The sequence below is a fragment of the Emys orbicularis genome, chromosome 6, assembly GCF_028017835.1.
Source record: "Emys orbicularis isolate rEmyOrb1 chromosome 6, rEmyOrb1.hap1, whole genome shotgun sequence".
Taxonomy (NCBI): domain Eukaryota; kingdom Metazoa; phylum Chordata; order Testudines; family Emydidae; genus Emys; species Emys orbicularis.
Window position 1 is genome coordinate 134983414 of NC_088688.1, and position 26147 is coordinate 135009560.

At 48.1% G+C, this 26147-nt stretch overlaps 2 protein-coding genes across 3 annotated transcripts in view; one reads left to right on the top strand and one right to left on the bottom strand.

Moving 5' to 3' along the window:
• The window catches only part of APTX (aprataxin), a 33700-nt gene extending 25737 nt beyond the window's left edge, over nt 1-7963 (bottom strand). Inside the window, exon 1 of one of the 2 annotated variants that reach the window (XM_065405858.1) lies at nt 7732-7963. In XM_065405858.1, the coding sequence (XP_065261930.1) occupies nt 7732-7910 (179 nt within the window). In that variant the 5' untranslated portion in view covers nt 7911-7963. The remainder of the gene's footprint in view (nt 1-7731) is intronic. The other variant, XM_065405859.1, reaches the window with a different exon arrangement.
• Nucleotides 7964-7985: 22 nt separating this feature from the next.
• Nucleotides 7986-25611, top strand: DNAJA1 (DnaJ heat shock protein family (Hsp40) member A1). Its single transcript, XM_065405862.1, has 9 exons — nt 7986-8097; nt 8487-8628; nt 8914-9091; nt 9334-9438; nt 9648-9875; nt 12642-12756; nt 22129-22244; nt 24259-24359; nt 24967-25611. The coding sequence occupies exons 2-9, from the start codon at nt 8497-8499 to the stop codon at nt 25183-25185; spliced, it is 1194 nt and encodes a 397-aa protein (XP_065261934.1). The 5' UTR covers nt 7986-8097; nt 8487-8496; the 3' UTR covers nt 25186-25611.
• Nucleotides 25612-26147: the final 536 nt, after the last annotated feature.

The following is a 26147-nucleotide window of genomic DNA, read 5'->3' on the forward strand; positions in this document are numbered from 1 at the left end:
TTATGCCAATGTAAGCTGCATCTCCACTAGGGACCACGACAGGAGACTTGGAATTCCTGGGTTCTATTCCCACTAAACCAGGGATTCTCAACCTTTTTCTTTCAGAGCCCTTCCCCCCCGCTATAAAAACTCCATGGACCACTCGTGCCACAATAACTGTTTTTTCTGCATATAAAAGCCAGGGCCAGTATTATGGTGTAGCAAGAAGGGCAACTGCCCGGGGCCCCATGCCACAGGGGGCCCCAGGAAGCTAAATTGCTCAGACTTTGACTTCAGGCCTGGGTGGCAGGGCTCAGGGCCTCAGCCCCATGCAATGGGGCTTCAGTTTTCCGCCCTGAGCCACAGCAAGTCTAATGCCGGCCCTGCTTGGCAGACCCCCTGAAACCTGTTTGCAGCCCCCCCAAGGGCCCCTAGACCTCTGATTGAGAACCACTCCACTAAATCACTCATTGGATGACCCTGATTAAGTCATGCAAGACTCTGATGCAATTTTCCCAGGATGGGGTCATCCTGAAATTACTGGGGCATATTTACAACCTGAACTATAGATTAAAGGTTCTTTTTGTCATCCTCTCCCCCCCCCACCACCACATTTTTGATCCATCTGCATGGCTGCAGGACAACTGCTACCTATTATGCTGAATAAGTCAAGCGACTAAATATAATTACATATTTGTATTGTGAGTGGGTTTTTTTTAAACTACACATATAAGCACATCTTAAATCATCTCACTCAAATTATGATGTGCATTAATTTTCCTACTCGAAAAAACCCTAATCATGTTGAAATCTAAAAGGGACAAAGTTTGACAGACTATAGAAAGTACCTCCCAAACAGCTAATTATGTCTGTACTACTATCCAGCATGGAAAGTTCTCTCTCTGGAAAACCTCACATAAATTACCGGTAACCATTTCATTTTTACTTGACATACCTTACTGGATAGCTACAAAAACAACAAGGAGTCTGGTGGCATCTTAACGTGGCACAGATTACTGGATAGCTGTTATTTTACAGATGATTTTGTATCAAAATTCAAAACAGAGCAGTTAATTTTAACATTAATCAGTTACCATGTCATATGGATCAAGTACCAAAGAAGTGCCATTATCAGACGAACATAGGATTGCAAGTGGCCTTCTGAGTCACTGAATCCAGTCCTCTGCAATTGCAAGCAACCCTGTCATATAATCCTATTTACAAACTTATCAAGCTCCCTCTTAAAACTACTTAGGTTATTTGCCCCCACTACTATTGGGAGCATGTCCCAGAACCTCACTCCTCTGATAGTTAGAAACCTTTTTTTAATTATCCAGGCATAATGATGTACTTCATGGTACTTCAGTGTCTATATTGAGTAAAGAAAAAATTTTCATGAATAAAAATGAACTCAAGTGACTAAGACAGGGAAGACCTTGCCAGCTGATGGTGCACTAGAACAGCATTTCTGAAACTGGGGGTACTCCAGGGGGTCTGTGGGCCCCGCTGATCAACTACTCCTTCTCCCTCCCACTGCCTCCTTTATGCTGGGGAACAGTTCCCCGGCGTGAAGGAGGTGCTGGGAGGGAGGGGGAGGAGCAGGTACCGTCTGCGCCGCTTCCGGAAGCGGTCAGCACGTCCCTGTGGCCAGGGGCAGAGGGTCTCCGCATGCTGCCCCTGGCTGACTGCCGACTCTGCACCCCCATTGGCCACGAACTGCGGTCAGTGGGAGCTGTGGGTGCGGTGCCTGCAGGCAGGAGCAGCATGTGGAGACCCCCTACCTAGGAGTTGCTGCCAGAGATGTGCCGGTCGCTTTTGGGAACCGCAAGAGGTAAGTAAGCACCCGCCCCCCTCACCCCATCCCACACCGCTACCCAGAGCCTGCACCCAAACTCCCTCCCAGAGCCCACACCCCTCACCCCCTCCCATACCCCACCCCCTGCCCCAGTCCTGAGCCCCCTCCAGTACCCAAACTCCCTCCCACACCCAAACTGCCAGCCCAGAACCCACACCTCTCACTCCCTCCTGCACCCAAACTCCCTCCCAGAGCTCATACCCCCTCCAGCCCCTCAACCCCCTGCCCCAACTTGGTGAAGGTGGGGGAGAGTGAGAGACAGAGGGAGGGGGGATGGAGTGAGTGGGGGCATGGCCTCAGGAAGGGGGCAGGGCAGGGGCTGAGCGGGGGAGCTTAGGGGTCCCTGAAAAATTCTAAATCAAAATGGGGGTCCTCAGGTTGCTAAAGTTTGAGAACTGCTGCGCTAGAAGAATGTCTATTCCAATAGCTTTCAACCTACAAGGAAGGGACATAATATGCAGCACTGCTGTCAGAGATATAAAACTGGAAGAGAGATCATCACAGTGCTGAGTAATACTTGGTTTGTACAGCTCATCTGGTGACACACAAAGCAGATCACTGTTAGTTTTAATCATTTACTATTGCATTTTACAAAATAGAGTAAAGGTCTTAATTCAGCATGCTCTACTCAAGCAGAACTTTGATTAACGTCAATTGAAATTTCATTTGGGTAACAAGCATGAAAGAAGGGCTCTGTTCAGCCCCAAGATATGTTGACTAGACCAAAGAGTTAGGGGCAGAGAGAAGTTATGTTAGTTTATATTTTACAGCACTAGGTGGTGTTTCTACACTATATATTACCTATTTATTGTACTGATAGGAATGGGGGGGGACTGCAAAAGTTAAGGGATCAGTACCTCCTCGGTGGGTATGAATCACTTCAAGTGGGGTATGTTGACACACCGTCTTCCTGATTCAGAGACAGTGGCTATCTCCATGTAAAATCCTAGGGGAAACAAGGCACTGTAGTTTTCATCTCGATGTAGCTAACTGAGGTAAACCAGAGGTGTGGGGAGGGTAGAGAAAAAGGGGGGGGGGTAATAAGGTTGTCCTCAACACTAGCTACATTGAGAAAAAGCTACCTGTGCTTTGTCTCTACTAGGATTTATACCTGCTACTGTATCTTCCACTCCATGCATCTGATGAAGTGGGTTATAGCCCACGAAAGCTTACGCCCAAATAAATGTTAGTCTCTAAGGTAGCTCAAGGACTCCTCGTGGTTTTTGCGGATACAGACTAACACGGCTGCCACTCTGAAATCTACTAGGATTGTACACTGAGATAGTGTTTTCACATTGAGATAGCTTTCATAGAATCTAAGGCCATAAATGACATTTAGTTTGACCTCCTATATAGCATAGGCTATTAAATTTCACCGTGTTGCTGCAGTCTTGAGACCATTAACTTGTGTTTGGCTAATGCATATCTTCCAGAAAGGGATCCACAATCTTGATCTGCAGACATCAAGAGAGGGAGAATTCACCATTTCCATTGGTGTTTGTTCCAATAGTTATTCTAAATTTGTGTCTTAATATTTATTTTAAATTAGTCAGGTGTCAGTTTCCAGCCTCTCTCTGCTAGATTAGAGTCCTTTAGTACCAGGTATTTTCTCCCCATTAAGGTACTTATACACTAATAAAGTCACCTTTCTATCTTCTTATTGTTAAATTAAAGAGCCTGAGCTATTTATGTCTCTCATTGTAAGGCATTTTCTCCAGACCTCAAAGCTTTGTTACTGGCTTTTTTCTGCACCCTCTCCAATTTTTCAACATCCTTTTTAAAATGTGGACACCAGACCTGGATGCAGTATTCCAGTATTGGTCTCACCAGTGCTGTATACAGAAGTAAAATGATTCCCTTACTCCTATTCACTATTCCCAACATCACACTGAGATCTCACATTCAGTTGCTTGTCCACTATATAGAATCATAGAATATCAGGGTTGAAAGGGACCTCAGGAGGTCATCTAGTCCAACCCCCTGCTCAAAGCAGGACCAATTCCCAACTAAATCATCCCAGCCAGGGCTTTGTCAAGCCGGGCCTTAAAAACCTCCAAGGAAGGAGACTCCACCACCTCCCTAGGTAACGCATTCCAGTGCTTCACCACCCTCCTAGTGAAATAGTGTTTCCGAATATCCATCCTAGACCTCCCCCACTGCAACTTGAGACCATTGCTACTTGTTCTGTCATCTGCCACCACTGAGAACAGCCGAGCTCCATCCTCTTTGGAACCTCCCCTCAGGTAGTTGAAAGCAGCTATCAAATCCCCCCTCATTCTTCTCTTCTGGAGACTAAACAGGCCCAGTTCCCTCATCCTCTCCTCATAAGTCATGTGCTCCAGACCCCTAATCATTTTTGTTGCCCTCCGCTGGACTTTTCCAATTTTTCCACATCCTTCTTGTAGTGTGGGGCCCAAAACTGGACACAGTACTCCAGATGAGGCCTCACCAATGTCGAATAAAGGGGAACGATCACGTTCCTCGATCTGCTGGCAATGCCCCTACTTATACAGCCCAAAATGCCGTTAGCCTTCTTGGCAACAAGAGCACACTGTTGACTCATATCCAGCTTCTCGTCCACTGTGACCCCTAGGTCCTTTTCTGCAGAACTGCTACCTAGCCATTCGGTCCCTAGTCTGTAGCAGTGCATGGGATTCTTCCGTCCTAAGTGCAGGACTCTGCACTTGTCCTTGTTGAACCTCATCAGGTTTTTTTTTGGCCCAATCCTCTAATTTGTCTAGGTCCCTCTGTATCCGATCCCTACCCTCTAGTGGATCTACCACGCCTCCCAGTTTAGTGTCATCTGCAAACTTGCTGAGAGTGCAGTCAGGGCCGGCCCTGCGGGGGGGGGGGGGGGGGGGGGGGGGGGCGGGCCGGAGCCCTGGGAGGAGGGCAGCGAGCCCCAGCCGGGGCTCCGCTCTCCCCCCGGCGGCCAGAACGCAGGGGGCAGGGCGGCGAGAGGGCGGCGAGCCCCGGCCGGGGGGAGGGCGCGGGGGGGAGGGCGGCCAGAGCGCCGGGGGGGAGGGCGGCGAGCCCGGCTGTGGCCCCGCTCTCCCCGGCGGCCGGAGCGCCGCGCCGCCCCCCTCCAGGTGCCGCCCCAAGCACAAGCTTGGTGGGCTGGTGCCTGGAGCCGGCCCTGAGTGCAGTCCACACCATCCTCCAGATCATTAATAAAGATATTAAACAAAACTGGCCCCAGGACCGACCCTTGGGGCACTCCGCTTGAAACCGGCTGCCAACTAGACATGGAGCCATTGATCACTACCCGTTGAGCCCGACGATCTAGCCAGCTTTCTATCCACCTTACAGTCCATTCATCCAGCCCATACTTCTTTAACTTGCCGGCAAGAATACTGTGGGAGACCGTATCAAAAGCTTTGCTAAAGTCAAGGAATAACACATCCACTGCTTTCCCCTCATCCACAGAGCCAGTTATCTCATCATAGAAGGCAATTAGGTTAGTCAGGCACAACTTCCCCTTGGTGAGTCCATGCTGACTGTTCCTGATCACTTTCCTCTCCTCTAAGTGTTTCATAATTGATTCCTTGAGGACCTGCTCCATGATTTTTCCAGGGACTGAGGTGAGGCTGACTGGCCTGTAGTTCCCCTGATCCTCCTCCTTCCCTTTTTTAAAGATGGGCACTACATTAGCCTTTTTCCAGTCATCTGGGACCTCCCCCGATCGCCATGAGTTTTCAAAAATAATGGCTAATGGCTCTGCAATCTCATCCGCCAACTCCTTTAGCACCCTCGGATGCAGTGCATCCGGCCCCATGGACTTGTGCACGTCCAGTTTTTCTAAATAGTCCCGAACCACTTCTTTCTCCACAGAGGGCTGGTCACCTTCTCCCCATACTGTGCTGCCCAGTGCAGCAGTCTGGGAGCTGACCTTGTTCGTGAAGACAGAGGCAAAAAAAGCATTGAGTACATTAGCTTTTTCCACATCCTCGGTCACTAGGTTGCCTCCCTCATTCAGTAAGGGGCCCACACTTTCCTTGACTTTCTTCTTGTTGCTAACATACCTGAAGAAACCCTTCTTGTTACTCTTAACATCTCTTGCTAGCTGCAACTCCAAGTGTGATTTGGCCTTCCTGATTTCACTCCTGCATGCCTGAGCAATATTTTTATACTCCTCCCTGGTCATTTGTCCAATCTTCCACTTCTTGTAAGCTTCTTTTTTGCGTTTAAGATCAGCAAGGATTTCACTGTTTAGCCAAGCTGGTCGCCTGCCATATTTACTATTCTTTCTACACATCGGGATGGTTTGTTCCTGCAATCGCAATAAGGATTCTTTAAAATACAGCCAGCTCTCCTGGACCCCTTTGCCCTTCATGTTATTCTCCCAGGGGATCCTGCCCATCTGTTCCCTGAGGGAGTCAAAGTCTGCTTTTCTGAAGTCCAGGGTCCGTATTCTGCTGCTCTCCTTTCTTCCTTGTGTCAGGATCCTGAACTCGACCACCTCATGGTCACTGCCTCCCAGGTTCCCATCCACTTTTGCTTCCCCTACTAATTCTTCCCTGTTTGTGAGCAGCAGGTCAAGAAAAGCTCTGCCCCTAGTTGGTTCCTCCAGCACTTGCACCAGGAAATTGTCCCCTACACTTTCCAATAGCCCCTACTTCCTTTTCAGGAAAACTGCTTTCCAGGATATAGGTCCGCATTCTATAGGGTTGACCTGTAGTCTTTGATCCTAGATGTATACCTTTGCATTTGGCTGCATTAAAACATGTTTTGTTTGAATGGGCCCAGCTTACCAAGTGATCCAGATGGCTCTGTGTGACAGGCCTGTCCTTAGAATTATTTACTACTTTGCCAATTTTTGTCAACTGCAAAATTTATCAGTATTGATTTTCTATTTACTTCCAGATCAATACTGAAAGTATTGAATGGCATTGGGCCTAGCACTGATCCCTGAGAACCCCACTTCTTTTAGCAGTGAAGACGTAGCTAACATGAATGCAATGGGTCTTTTGGAGGGTTAATGGTGCTCTCTCTCTCACACAGCACAGGACAGCAGCGTCAGGGCTCCTCCCAAGTTACACTGATCCAGTTATACTGATAAAACCCAACGGGGGACACACTTACAGAAACACCTTTTTGGGGTTAACTTATGAAATTTAAGCTAAACTGAAAAAAAGCCAGAATGAGACTGTCCAAACAGGGGGAGGGGTTATAACAGGATAACTGTTTATATCAGTTTAAATTCACACCTCAACTTACACTGCTATAGCTTGCCAATGTAAGCAATTTAGATCATTTGTTTTTAAAACAGATTTAGGGCTTGTCCACACTGGTACTTTACAGCGCTGCAACTTTCTCGCTCAGGGATGTGAAAAAACAGCCCCCTGAGTACTGCAAGTTTCAGTGCTGTAAAGTGCCAGTCTAGACAGTGCACCAGTGCTGGTAGCTATTCCCCTCATGGAGGTGGTTTTGTGCCACGATTACACAGCCACGTTAAAGCACTTCCGCGGCAGCACTTTAACATTGCTAGTGAAGACGTGCCCTTAGTGATGCAGTTAAACTGGTGCAAACCTCTGCTTGGACACTTTAAACTTGGTTTAGTTTAAACCTGTTCCTATTCAGCTTAACCTAAATTATATAACTACACCAAAGAATTTAGTAGAACTGTCCCACCTGGTCAAGGCCTTAGAATGGGGCAGCTCTGTACAGGCCAGGCCTCAATCACAGCACATTACACTCCACCTTGTACTAAAACAGAACCAGCCCCTCCTCACATACCCCAACCCCCCCTCTTCTCCCCTCCTCCACCAGCCCCAGCCCCCCCTTCCACCAGCCCCCTTCTCCCCCCCTCCTCCACCAGCCCCCCCTCTTCTCCCCTCCTCCACCAGCCCCCCCCCCATTTACAAACCTCCCCACGCTCCAACTCCCCCTTCACAAACCTCCTCACCCCCGCCCCTCCCCACGAGGAAGAGCCAGTCACCCTCTCGGTGCTATCGTCAGACGCCGGTGCGTGCCTCGCAGGGCACGCTGGGAGCTGTAGTCTCGCAGGCCGGCCCCGGAGGGACGAGAAGAGGTCACGGGCTGTCATTGGCTCTCCTCTCCTCTCTCCTCCCCGCATTCCTTTCCCAGCGTTGATTCGTCTTGGCAACAGAGGGGCGGGACTTCCGGGGCGAGGCTTCGCCGGCTACAAAACTCCCCGGATGCACTGCAGCAGAGACCGGCTCGGAAAGAACTTTCTAGAAAAGTCAGGAGCAGCTCGAGTAGCCGAGACAGACTCCCGGAGCCGCCTAGCCCCCGCCTGCCTGGTGAGTGGCCGCCGCCGCTCCCCTCCCGGCCCGTGCCCCACCGCCGCTCCCCTCCCGCGCCTCCCGGCCCGTCCCGCCCGTCCCCCGCCGCCCCGGTCCCCGCCCGCGCCTCCCGGCCCGTCCCGCCCGTCCCCCGCCGCTCCGTTCCCCTCCCGGCGGCCACCGCCCCGCTCCCCGCCCGCGCCTCCCGGCCCCCGCCGCCCCGGTCCCCTCCCGGCCGCCGCCCCGCTCCCCGCCCGCGCCTCCCGGCCCGTCCCTCCCATCCGCCGGTCCGTCCCTCCGGTCCCCGCCGCTCCCCTTCCGTCCAGCCCCCCGCCGCCGCCCTTTCTCTTGCCCGCCCGCCCCCGCGCCGAGGTCCGTGTCTCGGGGCTCACGGTCGGTTCTCGCAGGCCGGCCGCCATGGTGAAGGAGACCACGTACTACGATGTGCTGGGGGTGAAGCCCGGCGCGTCGCAGGAGGAGCTGAAGAAGGCCTACCGCAAGCTGGCGCTGAAATACCACCCCGACAAGAACCCCAACGAGGGCGAGAAGGCAAGTGGCCCTGCCGGCCCCGAGGCGGCGGGAGGGGGGAGCTTGGCCCCTGCACGTGGGATTGGGTTCCCGACCGGGCTCCCTTTTACAGGCTGTAGAAATGTAGGTCATGTGCATGTAGCTGGAACTGCCTAACATCGAGGTGTGTGGAGTTTCCAGTGCACTTACAAGTCTCAAAAGAGGTTTAGTGTTAAGCAGTTTATTCCTAGTAGTTATTGGCGGGATACTGGTGAGTTGCAATGTAGTCACTATCGCTTAACACTTATTCTGATCTGTTTCTTACAGTTCAAGCAGATTTCTCAAGCATATGAAGTACTTTCTGATCCCAAGAAAAGAGAGTTGTATGACAAAGGTGGTGAACAGGCTATTAAAGAGGGTGGTACTGGCAGTAGTTTTGGGTCACCCATGGATATTTTTGATATGTTCTTTGGAGGAGGTGGAAGAATGCAGAGAGAGAGGAGAGGTAATTTGACCATTTCTGTGATACTACCTAAAGTGACCATTTACTATTGAAGTATTTACTGTAGAATATGTAACTGTTCAGAGTATGGTGTAAGATTATGGACACTGACTGCTGTAAAATACTTTTTACAATCTAAACAGTGTTGTTGTTGTTAATGCTGTGCAACAGTGTCTAAAATGGTTAGAAACCGTATCTGGTTTCAAGCGAATGACATTTTAAGTAAAACGTTATGCTCTTTACAGGTAAAAATGTTGTTCATCAGTTGTCAGTAACTTTGGAAGACTTGTATAATGGTGCAACAAGAAAACTGGCTCTGCAGAAGAATGTGATCTGTGACAAATGTGAAGGTACGTTAATGTTTACTGTTGGATTTTTATGATGTTTTTTCAAATAACTGAATATTGGAATTAAAATCTGTTCATTCGGGTTTAAAGAAACCATCTAAATCCAGGGTAACTTTGTTCTAGGTAAATTGTAAATGTACTTCTAGTTTTAAGTTCCTTTTAGAGATAAAACCAAAATCAATTCTAATTAGACTTTGCTGTCTTGTCATCAGGCCGAGGTGGTAAGAAAGGTGCAGTAGAATGCTGTCCCAATTGCAGAGGTACAGGCATGCAAATACGAATTCACCAGATAGGACCAGGAATGGTTCAGCAAATCCAGTCTGTGTGCATGGAATGCCAGGGACATGGGGAGCGTATCAGTCCTAAGGACAGGTGTAAAAGCTGCATTGGAAGGAAGATTGTTCGAGAGAAGAAGATTCTAGAAGTTCATATTGATAAAGGTAAAGCCTTCAAGGAGAACTTGGCTGAGTTTTGTAATATCTTAATAGATTTGTATTAACCTTGGATTTGCATTATACAAATTTCAGTAATTGAAAAAGAGCTATTACCCAGTGGCAGTGTTACATGCACATTAAAATGCGTAGCAATAGTATTGCTTACTGTTAAATGGTAAAACCTGTGCAGAGCTCTAAAGGGTAGATTTGGCTTCAAATACATACATCTTCATGGCTAATGTCAGTGCAAATTACTGCTCACTTGTTTAGTAAGCATTAACTTACTACACCTAGTGTCATGTTAGTTGCATATTGATTACTGGATATGCAAACAGTGGATTGATTCACAGTGAAGAGAAACTGATGAGCAGACTAATGCCAGAATGCTGACTAATTACTGACATTTTTTAAAATAAAACAAGCAAGTGGAACACTTGGTGATGAATTAAGTTGCTTTAGTATTACTCCTTTAGGAATTCTGTGCCCAAAAATTCTGTGCCCAATATTTTTAAAATTCTGCAAACTTTATTTGTCAATAAATAAATACAGAGGCTCCAGCATGGCAGTGGGGAGCACAGGCCCCTGGCTGCATGGAGGTGGGAGATCATCCTGCAGTCCCCATTTCTTCTCTCTGTAATATGCCCAGAATTTTAAAGGAGGGAGAACATTGAAGCAACAGTTTCGGGGGACAGGAAGTGCAGAAATTGGCACTAAGATACATGCAACACTTCCAGGATCTAGTATCTTCATCTTGAACAATTCAGACCTAAATTTGTTCTTATTAACATGGTTGAAGCATGCGGGCCTCCAGGGTGCAGAGGGCTTTTCCTTAGTGCCTAAGGGAGTTGCATGCCTTTTGACAATACCACCCTGAATCTCTACACTGTTGCCATATCTTTACAATTTGGCTGTTTGCTGTCAACTCAGCTGGTGTTGAGTAAACCTTTCTGGACAAGTAGCCACATCACAAATTACTGTGCTTAACACTCCTGGCAGTCTCTGAAGCCAGGGTCTGAGTTCTGACTTGAGCATCCAGTCAGGATTGAATACTGGTAATACAGTATGGCAAAGACTACACTACTGCCTGTATGGTCACTTCATGTATGAATAGAGAACTTCAGCATATAGTATGAAATCCTAAAACACAAGCTTAAATTACTGTAGGATTCCACTTTCTTGCACTTGATTACAGTTCATTTCTGTGCTTGACTGTTTCTAGACTGATTGTCCATACACTGAGACAAGGTGAGTGAGGTAATATCTTAATGAACCAACTTCTGGGAGGGTGGGAGACAGGCTTTCAAGTTTACACAGAGCTTTTTTTCAGGCGTATACATCTCTATGCATTGTTTTGTAGACTACTTCAAAGTCTGAGCACGGGTGGGCAAACTTTTTGGGCCGAGGGCCATATCTGGGTGGGGAAATTGTATGCAGGGCTGGGGTGCGTGCGGGGTGTGAGAGGGGGTGTGGTGTGCAGGAAGGGGCTCAGGGAAGGGGGTGTGGTGTGCAGGAAGGGGTGCGGGCTGTACGAGGGGGCTCAGAGCAGGGGTGCAGGAGGGGTGTGGACTGCAGGAGGAGGCTCAGGGCAGGGGGTTGGGGTGCGAGTGTAGGATGGCTCTGGCGCAGCACCGCCACGCACCGGGGCCAGGGCAGGCTCCCTGCCTGCCGGCCCCGTGCCACTCCCAGAAGCTCTGCAGCCCCTGGGGGGGCGGAGGGCTCTGCGTGTGCTGCCCTTGCTGCACCTCCAGGTACCTCCCCCAAAGCTCCCATTGGCCACAGTTCCCCATTCCTGGCCAATGGGAGCTGCTGGGGGGGGCGGTGCCTGGAGGCCAGGCACAGAGCCCTCTGCCCCCCCTCCTGGGGGCGGCAGGGACTTGATGCCAGCGGCCCGAGGGGCCGGATCCAAAGCCCCGAGGGGCCGTAGTTTGCCCACCCCGATAGCATCTGGACAAGCAGATATCAAAAGCATGGTTTCCTGGGGGGGGAGGTGCTTGTGCCCTGCCCTCACCCCGTGTATTCCCCACCTCTTCCCACCCTGTTCTGCCCGCTCCTCCCCTCCCTCCAGTGCTCCTTATTGTCAAAAGCTGGTGCATGGTGGGTGGGAGGGAGGGGATCTGGCTGCTGGTGGGTGCTGAGCACCTGCTAATCTTCTCCTCCCCCCCCTCCCCCCCCCCCCCCGTGGGTTCTCTATGATCAGTAGACTATTCCACCAGAGTTGAAATGAAGGGACTTAGATGTGCTAAATCAGAAAAGCAGGGTGTTACCCCAAAAGGAAAGACCTGCCTGGTTGTGTAGCAGTGGCTTTTTGATGTGTGAGAGAACTGGAGGTCTTATGAAGAGGGCTTCCTATTCACACACTTACAGCGTCAAAATCATGCTTAATCCTAGTAGCTCTGCAGCAGCTATGTACAAAACAGCCAGTAGGTGGAAATACAGGGAGGCTTTAAGCAAACCACTTGGGACTGTGATGGTTGTAAGTAGTCATCTCCGCTGTTCTGCTTTCATTGAGGAGTGACCTTTATAGGTGGCAATCCTGACTAGACTTGGGCTGCTTGACAACTAAGCTGAGAGTGTGCCCAGCAGTTTGCCTTCATGCAAGGCTCTGGAAATGTAGCTGGTTAGTCATGTGTAGTGCTTTGGGGGGGAGAAGTAGTTGTAATTGGTAGGTTCTGATATTGCATCTGTTTTGTAGCACAGGTTAGAGCCTGCTAAAGTGATGCTATTTTTGTATTGTAGATATTTAAATTCTAATTGCATGTGCCTTTGCAATAGGAATGAAGGATGGTCAGAAGATAACATTCCATGGGGAAGGGGACCAAGAACCAGGACTAGAGCCAGGAGACATCATTATTGTCTTGGATCAAAAAGACCATTCAACATTTACAAGGTAAAGATCTAGCTGAAAGTCCTAAGCTCACATGCTTGAGATGCTTCTGTGTTGTCCAGAAACTTAACCCAGTCCTAATGTGTGATTACTTCCAATAGGTTTTTAGTTGGATAGAGCTGGTTGAGTTTAGAGTTCAATTGTTGTAAGCTGGTTTATAGAGTCAGATGAATACTTGGCTTATTCCTTAGAGCAGTGGTCCCCGAACGGTGGAGAAACACTGCGGGACAGGGTATGCAGTGGGGTCCCAGCTGCTGCTGAGCCAACTGTGCAGTAAAGGGGGGGCACAGACAGATTCTATTACGGTGGGGTGGGGAGCTCAACAGGAAGAGTTTGGGCACCACTGAGTTTCAGAATATTTGCAGATACTTGTTCAATTAGTCTTATAGCTGTCATTGCACTTGTTGCTTTGCAGATGTAAGATCTCTCCAAATGGCTTATAGACCAACCAAAGAGTGGGTAGTTGGGAGTAGGCTATTACAGAAATCAGGGTCAGAATCATGAGTTTCCATGAGTGTTCAGCACGTGCCTTCATGCTGACTTGCTCTGAATATCTGCAGCGATTATTGCAAGATGTTACCAAATATCAATCTACTCCATTAGCTGTCTTTTCAAGCTACTTCTTTGCTAAGCCATAGCTGTTAGACAGACAACCAAGCCTGGTTTCAAGAAAAATGAAACTAAACCTCAGGTCTGAGTCTTTGTCCATGTGGATCCTGCTTATGGTGCCTGTGCTCATCAAACTTGCAAAATTAGAATCTTTTGACCAGCATTGTCTGAGGTGGTGCCTATGTACTGCATGTCTCTCTTCTCCCTCCTCTTCTTTCTTCTCTTCTTCCCCCCCCCCCCCCCAGCTGGAGGGCATATTAAGCAGAGCAGCCACAACTATCTTTCAGTTGCTCTTACCAGTGGCAGGGAGCTGGAACTCAGTGGTGTCTGCCTGGTACCCTGTAGTACCTTTTTAAAATCCATTTTGTAAATACTAGCACTGTTAGTTAAGGGATCTTCTTTACCCTGTTGACAGTCCCTTTGTTTTCTTTTGAACTGCTTGGCACCAAGGCACCCTCCTATCTAATGGCAAAGCCTAAGCCCTCTAGTCTCAGTCCACACCTATTGTGGGATGGACTTATCCCACTATCTGAATCACATTTGGTCTCTTCTGTTTGGGCAAGAGCCATGTTCTGAACCATTACTCTTATGGGCCGTTCTTTCCCCAACAGAACTTATTGCTTCAGAGATACTTGGCTAATGTGCTATGTGGTGGAGCAGCTTGAGGGGAACACCTAATTTGGAAAGACCTGCCTCTGGCTGCAAAAGGGACTTCTCTCCCAGAGATCCCACTTCCTCAGTGCCCAGTAAGTAGGGACTCTACCCTAAAGACTCAAGTTATTGAGGGAGGGGCTGCAACCCCTTCAGTCAGCCATCCTTTGTCTTCCAAACAGCACCAGCTGGACACTTGGCACCAAAGTCTGCTACTGCATCAAGGCAGGACAGAGCTGAGTAGTGCTCTAAGGGCAACTCAATGCTGATATTATTCTAAACTGAGCACAGAGCCTGATAATCAGCTTCCTAGCCTAGGGTTCTTTACCTTACTCTGCAAGCAGCCTGTGGAACTAAGTCTACTCCGGTACTGGCAGAATTCTCAGTGGGTCAGACTCCCTCATGTTGACTCTGGAACCAGTACCAGACTCCTTATGCTACTGGCAGACTTCTTACTGACTATTGATACTTCACCCCTAGCACCAACCCCAGTATGCCACCAAAATTAATCCTTTGGTACCAGTATTTCCCCCTATCCTACCACTGAGGTCAGCACTAACCCCTAGAACAGATTTGCTGTTCATCTTCCCCTGCACACTTTCTGCCGAATCAGACCCTTCACCAGACATCCCCCTCCAGCCAGGGATTCATGATGTAAAGTAATTTACAGCTCCCCCTCAATCACGCCAACCAACTTCAGGGGTTAACTCAGGCTCCTAAATCCCCCAGAACATGTTGACATCCCTTAGCAGACATCACTTTGGGGATCTGATCCCTTCAGCTTCCCGCCCTTGCCTTATTGGACATTCTGGGGGCCCCATCAGGACAGTGAATTTGGCTTGATCTGAACAAAACCTTTTTCATGGAGTTGCTGGTGATGCAGCCTGTTTGGTTGTTTGCCTGGCTCTAGCCATGCATGTCTCAGATTAAGACAGCCCATTCCATGACTCCAGCCATCAACACAATAAGGGCATTCTGCTTACAATCCACAGGGATTCTAGAGAAGTCCAAACAACTATCAAAGAGCTCTCCATTGACTGATAATCTGTTAGCTCCTGCAAGGATGAGTTACGTACCCTAAAGGGGCACAGGACCTGCTGTCAGGAGAAAACATGTAATGTATCCAGGCTAGTTCACACAGACCTTTCTCCCATTGGCACCGGAAGGTGCTGATTATTCCATGTCTCATTTTTTCCCTCAGAGAGCCACCTCCCTTCCCAACAGCTGGTTTCTCAATTGGGTTCAGGGCCATGTATCAGTCCCACTAGAGCATCCTTATGTCTACCCCATTTTTGGTTCCTGCATTTCCTATTTTTCTCAGGCATGGGCTGGGATTGCTACAGACCAGTGGAAAACATACATCTCTTAATCTACAATTCCAGTCCTGGCCCCTCACCTCCCCACTTCCCTGCTCCTCTTAAGGGACCCACCTTACATGACAACCTGAGGGATTGTTGATGTGGAATCCTTGCATCATAAGTACTCAGGAGTTCAGAGGGAAAGGTTTCTATTCCTGATACTTCCATATCCCCAAAGAACAAGGGATGCATCTTGTGCTGGACCTGAGATGACTAGACAAACATACACAGCACTTACATGATGACTTTTGACAGACCTCACCTCCACTCTCTCCAAGGCTGGTTGAGGTCTGTTTACGACCCCATCAAACAGCATATGGGGACACACTTCATGGTCCTAATAGGAGTAGGATTACTAGCTTCCCTAAACTGGATGATGACCTTGATAGTGTGCAAGGGGTACCATTCTGTAATCTGTACCTTACCTCACACTGCAACACTGATTACAGATGCATCCATGGCAAGTTGGAGAGGCCCATCTAAACCACCTGCAAGTTCAATACATGTAATTTTGGAAAGAATCCTCAGTCCACTTCAGTGTGCTATAACTCCAGACAAGTGGACTACCCTCCAGAGCCTTTGTACTGCTACTGGAAGGAACTACTGTACAGATCTGACAGACAGCACCTCTACAATGTATATCCACAGGTGGGGGTGCCAACTCACCCCCTCCTCCCCAACTTGTCAGGAAGCAATTGTCCTGTGAAGGTGGAACCACTTCCACATCTTGGCTCCATGGCACTTCACCTACCAGGAACAAACAATAGAACAGATTTCTTCACCAGACACTACTCAGCCAACCATTAATGGTCACTGGAGACTTGTTCTCAAGCCTAGCAGATGACTCCCTGTGATAAAATAGGTTTAGGAAGGTGGCAAGCCAGTCCTTGGTCTCAAAAAGGTTGAGAAACACTGACCTAGACCATCCCTGATAGACCTGTTTGTGGCAATGCCCACAGTTTTGCTCCAGGGCAGGTGACAGCTAAGGCTCCCTCAACGATGCCTTCCTCGTTCCTTGGTCTCAAGGTCTTCTCTATCTTTTGTGTGTTTGGTTTGGTTTTTTTGTTCCTTTTTTTTCCCCCTCCACTGCCATAGCTCAGAAGGAAGATCTATCAGACTTGCTAGCAGAGTAATTATCCTAGCATCTTGTTGGGCCAGACAGCAACTCGTGGGCCTACTGTATCCATCCACACAGCCACCAACTTCTCTCCCCAGTCTGCCAGACTTATTCTAGGAAACTGGGGGACATTCTCCATCTAGGCCCATCTTTACATCTGACTGCTTGGAAATTGGCTCCCTAAGCCCTACAGACAGGGACTGCTCTACAGAGGTCCAGTAAATACTTACATAGAGCAGGAAGCCCTCTGCAGATCAAAGGAGAAAAGTTTCTGTCTGGGCTTCACAGCACTCATGCTTTAAAAGCCCCTATTCCTTTTCAAGCTTATATGGTGACTGGTTCTGACCCATCCACTCATTTGTGTGCCACTTCCTGGGACCTATATGTAGTTCTTATGGAACCCCCTTTGAACTTTTATTGAACTGCTCTCTCCACTATCTTGCATTCAAAACCACCTTTTTGGTGGCTGCCCTGTCTAACAGAGGAGTTAGTTGTATTCAAGCACTGTTGGCAGACCCTCTTACGTTGTTTTCAATAGGGATATGGTGATGCTGAGATCCCTGAAGTTCCTCACCAGCATGCTGTCAGATTTTCACTTAAATCAAACTGTCAGACTCCTTGCTGTCCTCAGATGAGACAGGCTGAACATGTAGCTGTTTCCAGAGCCCTTCTTTCTTCTTCGAGTGATTGCTCATGTCCATTCAATTTAGGTGTATGTTTGGTACATGCACCGGTACCAGTTTTTCCCTCAGCAGTATACATAGGGGACTAGCTCTTGCGCCCCTGGAGTGGCGCACATATGCCACAGCATATAGGGCGCCACCAGCCCCATCCACCCTCAGTTCCTTCTTGCCGCCAGTGGCAGCGCATGTAACTGTTGCTGCTTCAGCTAGCGCTGTTGCTTCTCGTTCGTTCGAACCCATTTACCTCGTGTGTATGTGTGTGTGGGTGTGTGTAGTTTCCCTCTAGTTTTAGTTTCCTTATTCGTTAGAGACTTGAAGCCCTGTGATCGCTGTAAAAGGCCCCCATGCCCATTAGCAATCCACATAACAGTTTACGGTGATTGGGTGAAGGTCATATTAAGTGCAGAATCTGCAAGTCCTTCAAGCCCAGGATGAAGGAGCATGACGTTCACTTGAAAGCACTCCTTATAGAGTCTGCCCTTACCGCCAGCCTGCAGACTCCTTTGATGTTCTCTGCCCCGTAGTCCCAGCTAGGGTAGCTTTGCCCCTACATGAGGGGGTTGTGAAAATTACAAATGCTCTCTGGCAAGCCCCCTCCTCCTTGCCTGCGATCTCCAAGAGGGTGGCGTGCAAGAACTCTGTGCCATCCAAGGGTGTCAAGTACCTTTTTATACCCATCCTGTTCCCAATTCCCTAGTGGTAGAGGCGGTCAACCACAGGGAGAGACAGGGTCAACCAGGGATTACCCCTAAGAATAAAGACTCAAGGAGACTAGACTTGTTTGGGCATCAAGTTTATTTGGCCTCCAGTCTACAGTTGCGGTGGGCCAACCATCAGGCCCTCCTAAGCAGCTATGATTTTAATATGTGGCAGGCCATGACCAAGTTCAACAGTGCCCTTCCTGAGGCTTCTAGGAAGGAGTTCCAGACTATCCTGGATGAGGGCTAGACTGTGGCCAGAGCAACTCTCCAGGCGGCGTTAGACGTGGCGAACACTGCCGCCTGTACCGTGGCATCAGTATCTCATTCAGGGCTTCGTGGCTGCTCCTTTGCGGTCTTTCCTCGGAGGCTCGGCAGTCAATGCAAGACCTCCTTTTCAACAGGCACGCTCTGTTTGCAGAACAGACGGACAATAAACTCAGTGGCCTGAAAGATTCCCGCAGGACCCTGAAAACACTGGACCTGTACGTCCCTGGCCCTTCCTGTGAGCGGTTTAAGCTGCAGCCACCTTGGAGCCAGGGGAGCCACCCTTGGCAGGAGCCTCCCCATTAAAAAATCCAGGGACTACAAGATGCATCTGATGAAGTGGGCTGTAGCCCACGAAAGCTTATGCTCAAATAAATTTTGTTAGTCTCTAAGGTGCCACAAGTACTCCTGTTCTTTTTAGGGACTACAAGAGGCGCCCTGGCCACCAACCCCCATCTACATCCCAGGTGGGCTCAACCTGCAGTAAGCAGACAGGCAAGCGCCCGTTTTGAGGGTACGCACAAGGGTGACCTACCAGGCTGTTCCCTGGATCCTTCCTCCCATCTGTTTGCCAACCGCCTTTCTTCCTTCCTCCCTGTGTGGGCATCTATAACATCGGACCGATGGGTCCTCAATACAGTGGCGCAGGGTTACACCCTTCAGTTACTTTCTACCCACCCCCCCTCCACTCCTCCTTCACACCCTGTCCCTCTTCGGGGACCCTTCTCATGAGTCTTCTCACGCAGGAGGTAGTGGGTCTACTGCAGCTGGGTGCGGTAGAGGTAGTTCCCATAAACGTCAAGGACCTCAGGGCAGTCTGCAGGGCATGCATGGTCTTCCTTCCTCACCTGTCTGGCAGAGTAGTCAATCTTGACGGACAAGACAGCCTCGATGGCCTATATCAACAGACAGGGAGGAGCTTGATCCTCGGACCTATGCCAAGAGGCACTTAATCTTTGGGATTTCCGCATTGACCACGGAATCAGTCTAGAAGCGTGTCACCTCCCGGGGGGGTCAAGAACACATTAGCGGATCACCTAAGCAGGGACTTCTCTCACCACGAGTTTGCACTCCACCCAGAGGTAGCCTGCTTGGTCTTCGAGAAGTGAGGATATCCCCAAGTGGATCTGTTCACCATCAGGCAGAATGGGAAGTGCCACGACTTCTGCCCAAATGGGATTTGGGCAAGGGCTTCCTGTCCTGGGCAGAAAGCCTGATGTATGCGTTCCCCCGATCCTACTTGTGAGCAGCGTCCTGGCAAAAGTCAAGAGAGACGGGGCCCAAGTTATTGCCCCAGCGTGGATGCGCCAACATTGGTTTGGCACACTGTTGAGCTTGGTAGCAGTCCCCCCCCGGCCCCCCCCGTGGCCCCTGCCGAACTGAGCGGACCCGCTGTCACAAGACCATGGTTGCCTCTTGCGCCCCTACCTCACGTCTCTCCACCTTGTGGCGTGGATGCTGCATTGCTGAACCCTGAAGAATGGATCTGTTCAGAGGGAGTCCAGCAGATCCTGCTGGGGAGTAGAAAACCCTGGACTAGACAGACCTTCCTGGCAAAGTGGACAAGGTTTTTCCACTGGGTGGCCGAACAGGGCATCTCCCCTTCGCGTTCTCGGTGCAGTCGATCTCCACCTTTAATCTGCCTGTCCAGGGGAAGATTGTGTTCTCCCATGACATGACAGCCAAGTTCCTCAGAGGTCTCAAGATTTTTTCCCTAAAGTTCAGTTCCCAGTCCCTCAGTGGGATCTCAGTTTGGTTCTGTCCAGGCTCATGAGCCTGCCCTTTGAGCCTTTGGCCTCATGCTCCCTGTCTCACCTATCATGGAAGGTAGCTTTCCTGGTGGCGGTGATGTCAGCAAGGTGTTTCCAAGCTGCGTGCCCTGACCTCGGAACTGCCGTACACGGTCTTCTATAAGGACATAGTCCAGCTCTGGCCCCACCTGGCCTGCCTTCCCCAAGGTGATGTCCACTTTCCTGACGACATCTTCCTTTCAGTCTTCTGCTCCAAGCCCCATGAGACTAGTGAAGAGAGGCACCTCCATGCTGAACATAAGAAGGGCCCTGGCTTTCTACCTAGATGGGACAAAGCCTTTCCATAGATCGACTTAGCTTTTCATCTCTACAGCGGATAGGATGAAGGGCCTCCCGGTGTGCACGCAGAGGATTTCTAACTAGATTACCTCTTGCATAAAGGCTTGTTACAAGCTGGCAGGGGCCCCACCGCCACCGATTGTCCGAGCCCACTCAACTAGAGCACAGGAATCCTTGGCGACTTCTGGCACATGTTCCAATCCAGGATATCTGTAAAGCTGTGATGTGGTCCTTGGTACACACTTTCACAACTCACTCTGCCAGCACGCAGCAGGCCAGGGACGATGCTGGGTTCAGCAGACCTGTTTCAATCTACATGTCCGTGAACTCCGTACCCACCTCCATGGGTACTGCTTGGAGTCACCCAAGTTGAATGGACATGAGCAATCACTGGAACTAAAGACAGTTACAGAAAAAGGTAACTGGTGTTCTTCGAGATGTTTCTTATGTCCATTGCATAACCCACCCTCCTTCCCCACTGTCAGTTTCTGGCAAGAAGGAACTGAGGGTGGAGGGGGCCAGCGGTGCCCTATATGCTGTGGCATATGGGGGCCGGTCCCATAGGGATCCTGCTGAGGGGGAAAAACTTCCGGCACCAGTGCATGCGGCGAGCGCGCACACACCTAAGTTGAATGGACATGAGCAACACATCTCGAACACCAGTTACAGAAAAACGTAACTGTCTTTTTTTTTTTTTTTTTTTTTTTTTTTTTAATTCTTTAGACAGAACTAAGCCATTCAGGAAACTGCCCTGTTTGTAGCACTAAGGAAGGCTGAAGGTCTGGCCATCTCTTACCATAGACTATTCAAGTGGATCACTCAGTGCATCCCAATTTACCAACTAGTAGCTAAACTTCTTTCTTCAGGCATTAGGGCCAAGTCAACTAAACCCAGGCAGCTTCCTCATATGCCTAAGAAATACTGCTGTAGGAAGGAATCTGTTGAGTAGTCCCCTGAGCTCAGCCCATTCCTTTACCAGTTACACCCTGGATTTGGTGACTAGATCAGTCCAAACTTGGAAGAGTTCTGCAGTCTGTCTAGTTATAGCTAGGACTGCTCAGATGCTCTTTCTATTTATTTGGGGACTGATGGAGCAGAATCCCCCCTGACAGACTCAGAACTTACTGATCTGACAATAACTGATTCAGGAATTCTCCATATGGATCTTATGTCCCACCCTCCATCCCAGCTCCTTCAGAGTCCATCTCTGCTTTGAGACTCTGGATTAGCAAGAGAACTGAGGTGGCTGGGCTGCTATTCTCGCTGCCCCCTTGGGTGAGGGAGCACAAGCACAAAGGGTGTGTAGGTGTGGCTCCAGCAGACACTGCTAGCCAAAAGATTCTGATCTCGCATGCCTGAGGTGCATGCACACCAAGTGGGATCTACAGACAAAACCTCTAAAGAAGCAGTTTCTGTAAGGTAACTGTTTTGTCTCCCCTTAGCACTAGCCTTTAGTGCAAGTGGAACAAAAAGAACAGCAGTGTCTGTCCTTTAAATTAAAGAGAACCAGCACCACACTGCTGTAAGCTTGTTGAAATCATCCACAGCTCTTTAACAGTTTAGCCAGTTGTGGCACTAGGAGCATACTTGGCTTTCCCCAAATTTGGCATAGGGCAGACAATAGTGTATGCAATCTAGTCACTCATTATGTGGGAGTAGGGCTAATTGGGTCTGTTGTACTGGCCAAAGCCAGGTTAAAGTCTCTTGGGTGGTATACAGCTTCTGTATAATCTTCCTGTAATTAACTAATCTGTGTGGGGAGGAAAGGGTGGACTAACTTCTGGAATAAAATCAGATTTCTGCAAAGACATACTAGGCAGTTCTAGTGTTAGCAAAGATTTTCCCAAAATTTTCAGAGCTCTTGCATGTGATGTATTTATTCAAATATAAACTGTTCTGTAGGCGAGGTGAAGACCTGTTCATGTGCATGGACATACAGCTGGTTGAGGCACTGTGTGGCTTTCAGAAACCTATTGCAACGCTGGATAACAGAACTATAATTATTACCTCTCATCCTGGTAAGTGTGTTTAAAAGTATTGCTGTTAAACTTGTGCAGCTAGCAAATTATCCTTGAGTTCTCCAGTTGTATAGTAAAGGGACCAAAAGAGCATTTCAAGTAAGAGTATTAGGGTTTAAAGTATCTAAAAAAATATTAATTTGGGCCAGAAAGTGTAAATCTCTTGTTCAAAGTCTTGTACTGTAAAAACACTCTACTTAATCTTTTTAAGTTTTAACTAGTATGTTCTGGTGGATGAAGCATTGGATTAATAACTCAAACTAATGAAAGATGCAACTTGTACACCATGATGTACAACTTTCATAACTAACTTCACTCCACTCCACAACAGATAAGACCCTATTACATGCACGGCTGTTTCTAACTTAACTTGACTAGATATGTGGGGGGAATTTATGAAGGCCCCAACTCCTGTGAAAACTGGAATTCTTGAGCTCAGAATTCATGGAATAGTGTCTGTTCAGTCAGAACATACTGCATAAGAGCGCTTCTTTCAGGATGCATGAACAAACAATTGCATATGTATGCAGTGGTGATGTAGCTGTGTTGGCCCCAGGATATTAGAGACATGGTGTGTGAGGTAATGTTATATTGGATCAACTTGTTGGTGAGAGAGAGCTTTTGATCTACACAGAGCTCTTCAGGTCTCGGAAATCTACTCAGGACATATTCTATTTAGCTGTGATGCTATCTGTTCAATTTTGTAACTACTTGTGCTAAAACTAAGGGAAGATGACGTGGCCTGTTAACACCCTTGTAGTCATAGGTAAGTCTGTCACGGATTCTGTAACTTTCTGGGACTTCTGCAGTGGCTGGTGTGACTGACCCCAGGGCTGCTGGGATAGTCTCATACCACCACCAGAGCACCAGTGGCAGTCCCGGGCCACACGCCACTGCCCCAGAGCACCGCAGTGCCCCCAGCTTCCAGCTGCCATGGATCGACCACACACCCCTAGTTGTCACTTACCCCATGCGGGTTCCAGTGTGGGGTGATATCATCAAACTGCTACAACCCATGCTTGATCAGGACCCCATCCTGAAAAAGCTTTTCCTGAACCCCTACTTCTGGCCTTCAAGCAACCCCCCCAAGCTCAACAGAAGCAAGCACCCCACAGACCAGGACACCAACTTAAAGCAACACCAGATACAACCAGAACAGACATATAACAGCTCCCACAACACCCCTTTCAAGATATAGGGGTCCTACACATGCGGTGTACCTCATTCAGTGCACTAACTGCTCCAATTACTTTTATGTAGATGAAACCAAACAATCGCTACACTCAAATGAACTCTCACCGTAAAATGATAAAGTCAAAAAGAGTCACCTGTGAGTGAACGCTTTTTACAAAGCGATCACTTTCTGACCATTAGTTGTCGTCCACAAAGGACACCTGCACAACACTTCAAAAGATGAGCCTGGGAGCTTAAATTCATAACTTTGCTAGATACTGAAAATCATAGATTGTTTTAATAAGCCACAAATACAGTATCTAACCAATCTGTAACCCACCAACTCTTTTTACCCTATGACTACAGGGGTGTTAACGGGCCACTTCACCTTGAATGGTCCCTTAGAATATGTGCTATCTGTTTATATTTAGCTGTGACACTAAGAGTACCTTTCCCTGATCTGAAGAAGAGATCTGTGTGATTTGAAAGCTTGTCTCTTACCAACAGAAGGGCAGGGGGTTGGACTAGATGACCTCCTGAGGTCCCTTCCAACCCTGATATTCTATGAACAGAAGTTGGTCCAATAAAAGATATTACCTCACCCATCTTGTCTCTCCATTCACATTATATAGCCTTTTAAGACCACTTCTGGATAGAGGAGAGTTGGCACTACCATTTACAGGCAACCAGGTTTTTAGCAGCCTTAATGAAGTGGGATCTGGATCAGTATAGTTTCATAAATCTTAGCCCAGAAAACACCGTGTGAAAGGGAGTTGAGGGGAGATCACACAAACGTAGCAACTATAACAGCTTATCTTCTGTGCCTTGGTTTTTGCTTTAGGTCAGATCGTCAAGCATGGAGATATTAAATGTGTGCTGAACGAGGGGATGCCAATTTATCGCAGACCATATGAAAAAGGGCGCCTGATCATTGAGTTCAAGGTAAAAGTTCAGTCAGCTTTGTATAGTTAAATATGGCTTAACATTGAACATGGTGGAAACTTGTCTGGTTAAAGTTGACTTCTGTTTCTAATGGGGGCAAGAAGACAGTGAGGCACTCAATCTTTACTCGTTTCTGCATTCAGTTCTGCAAAAGGCTGTGTAAGCTAATCCAATAGACAGGGTTATACTGCTTAGAATAAAGCTGAAATACTGACCTTTTAAAAATAACTTTGTGCCTAAAATAGCATGGAGAGGATCTTGGATGTGGACACTTTTTTCTTTGGAAACTACTTTATTGGAACGGTCATCTTGTAGGCAAAACATAGTGCATAGATGGAGATCTGGAAAACCTGATAATGGAAGGCAGCCAGACTGTATGAGAGGTTGGACAATGAAGTAAAAATGCATTCTACTTGCTAGCTTGGTTTTTTGTTTTATCTGTTTCTGCTTGGGAGCCTAGAGCTATCAAGAGCCCTAGGACTCTGCCAGGAACTGATGCTTGTAGGAGCAAGGTAGCACACACCTCTCAAAGCAGTAATAATACACTGTGGTGGAGAAAAGACTGTACAAGCAAAGTTCACGAATGGCCATTCTTACTGATTTTCAGGTAAACTTCCCAGAGTGTGGCTTCCTCTCCTCTGATAAGCTCTGTCTGTTGGAAAAACTGCTACCTGCAAGGAAGGAAGTGGAAGAAACTGAAGAAATGGATCAGGTAGAGCTGGTGGACTTTGACCCATCTCAAGAAAGAAGACAGCATTACAATGGAGAAGCCTATGAAGACGATGAGCATCATCCTAGAGGTGGTGTTCAGTGTCAGACATCTTAAAATGGCCAGTGAATACCTATTGTGGTGATTGTTTTGTATGCATTAGTGGATGAGTGAACTACAAGCAGCTCACGCTCACTCCTTGCTATTGTTTTGTTTTAATATTCAACCATAGTTGTGTTTTTTAAAACAAGTTAATGAATAAAATCAATAATATTAGAAAACCACACACTGACTTTGCAATTTATGTAAAGTTCAGGTTGCAAGCTCAGCTGAAGTTGACCATGAAGTTGACCCCTGGCTGCTTGTCTTTATTTCAGGCCTTGTAATTCTTGTATTTTAATTGTGTGCAAATGCACTGGCTTAGATTAAGATTGAGTGGTGGTCTTTTAGATTCTATGCCCTGTTAATGAAGTATACCCATGTATTTATTTATAATTCATGTTAAGATCAATTAAAGTTTGTTCTAATCAGACTGTAGACTATAACCTGTGACTGTCTTGGATTTGTACTGCTATTCATCAAATCAGGACTTACTCTAATGCAGCTGCCCAGTACTGTACTGATTGACAGCATCCTTGTCAGAGTGAGGTAATCTTCACATGCCCACTTAAATGCCTGGCAGATGCACCAGCTCCCTCAGCCTTCTGGATTTGAGGTTTTACTGATCCTTTTGCTTGCCAGCTTCATTCTTTTGTGACCCACTAGTGGATGAAAAGTGAAGCTTCCTGCTGTTATAAGCACAGGCAACTTGTCAGGCACTAGTGAACAGTGGGACTGCATTAACCTGCCTAATTAAGGAGAGCTAGAATTTTAATCCTATAGTCCTTATTTGTGAGTGAGGCAAGCAGAACAACTGAACTTGCTATTCTAAATCCCTAAAGTAGCCTCTGCCTACTGATGTGAAGTTTGACCTCCAACTTGATGCATTAAGTTAGAGGAAGTAGCACAGACTCAATACTGGGGAGTGAAGGTGGAAGATGCATGACCCTGTATCTGGAATTCAATATTAACCAGAAGAG

What these genes read in the sequence shown, in the direction of transcription:
- DNAJA1 (XM_065405862.1), top strand. Translation starts at nt 8,497, where the DNA reads ATGGTGAAGGAGACCACGTACTACGATGTGCTGGGGGTGAAGCCCGGC. An exon ending in ACCCCAACGAGGGCGAGAAG is followed by an intron (nt 8,629 to 8,913) that starts GCAAGTGGCCCT and finishes TGTTTCTTACAG; the next exon opens with TTCAAGCAGATTTCTCAAGC. An exon ending in AGAAGTTCATATTGATAAAG is followed by an intron (nt 9,876 to 12,641) that starts GTAAAGCCTTCA and finishes CCTTTGCAATAG; the next exon opens with GAATGAAGGATGGTCAGAAG.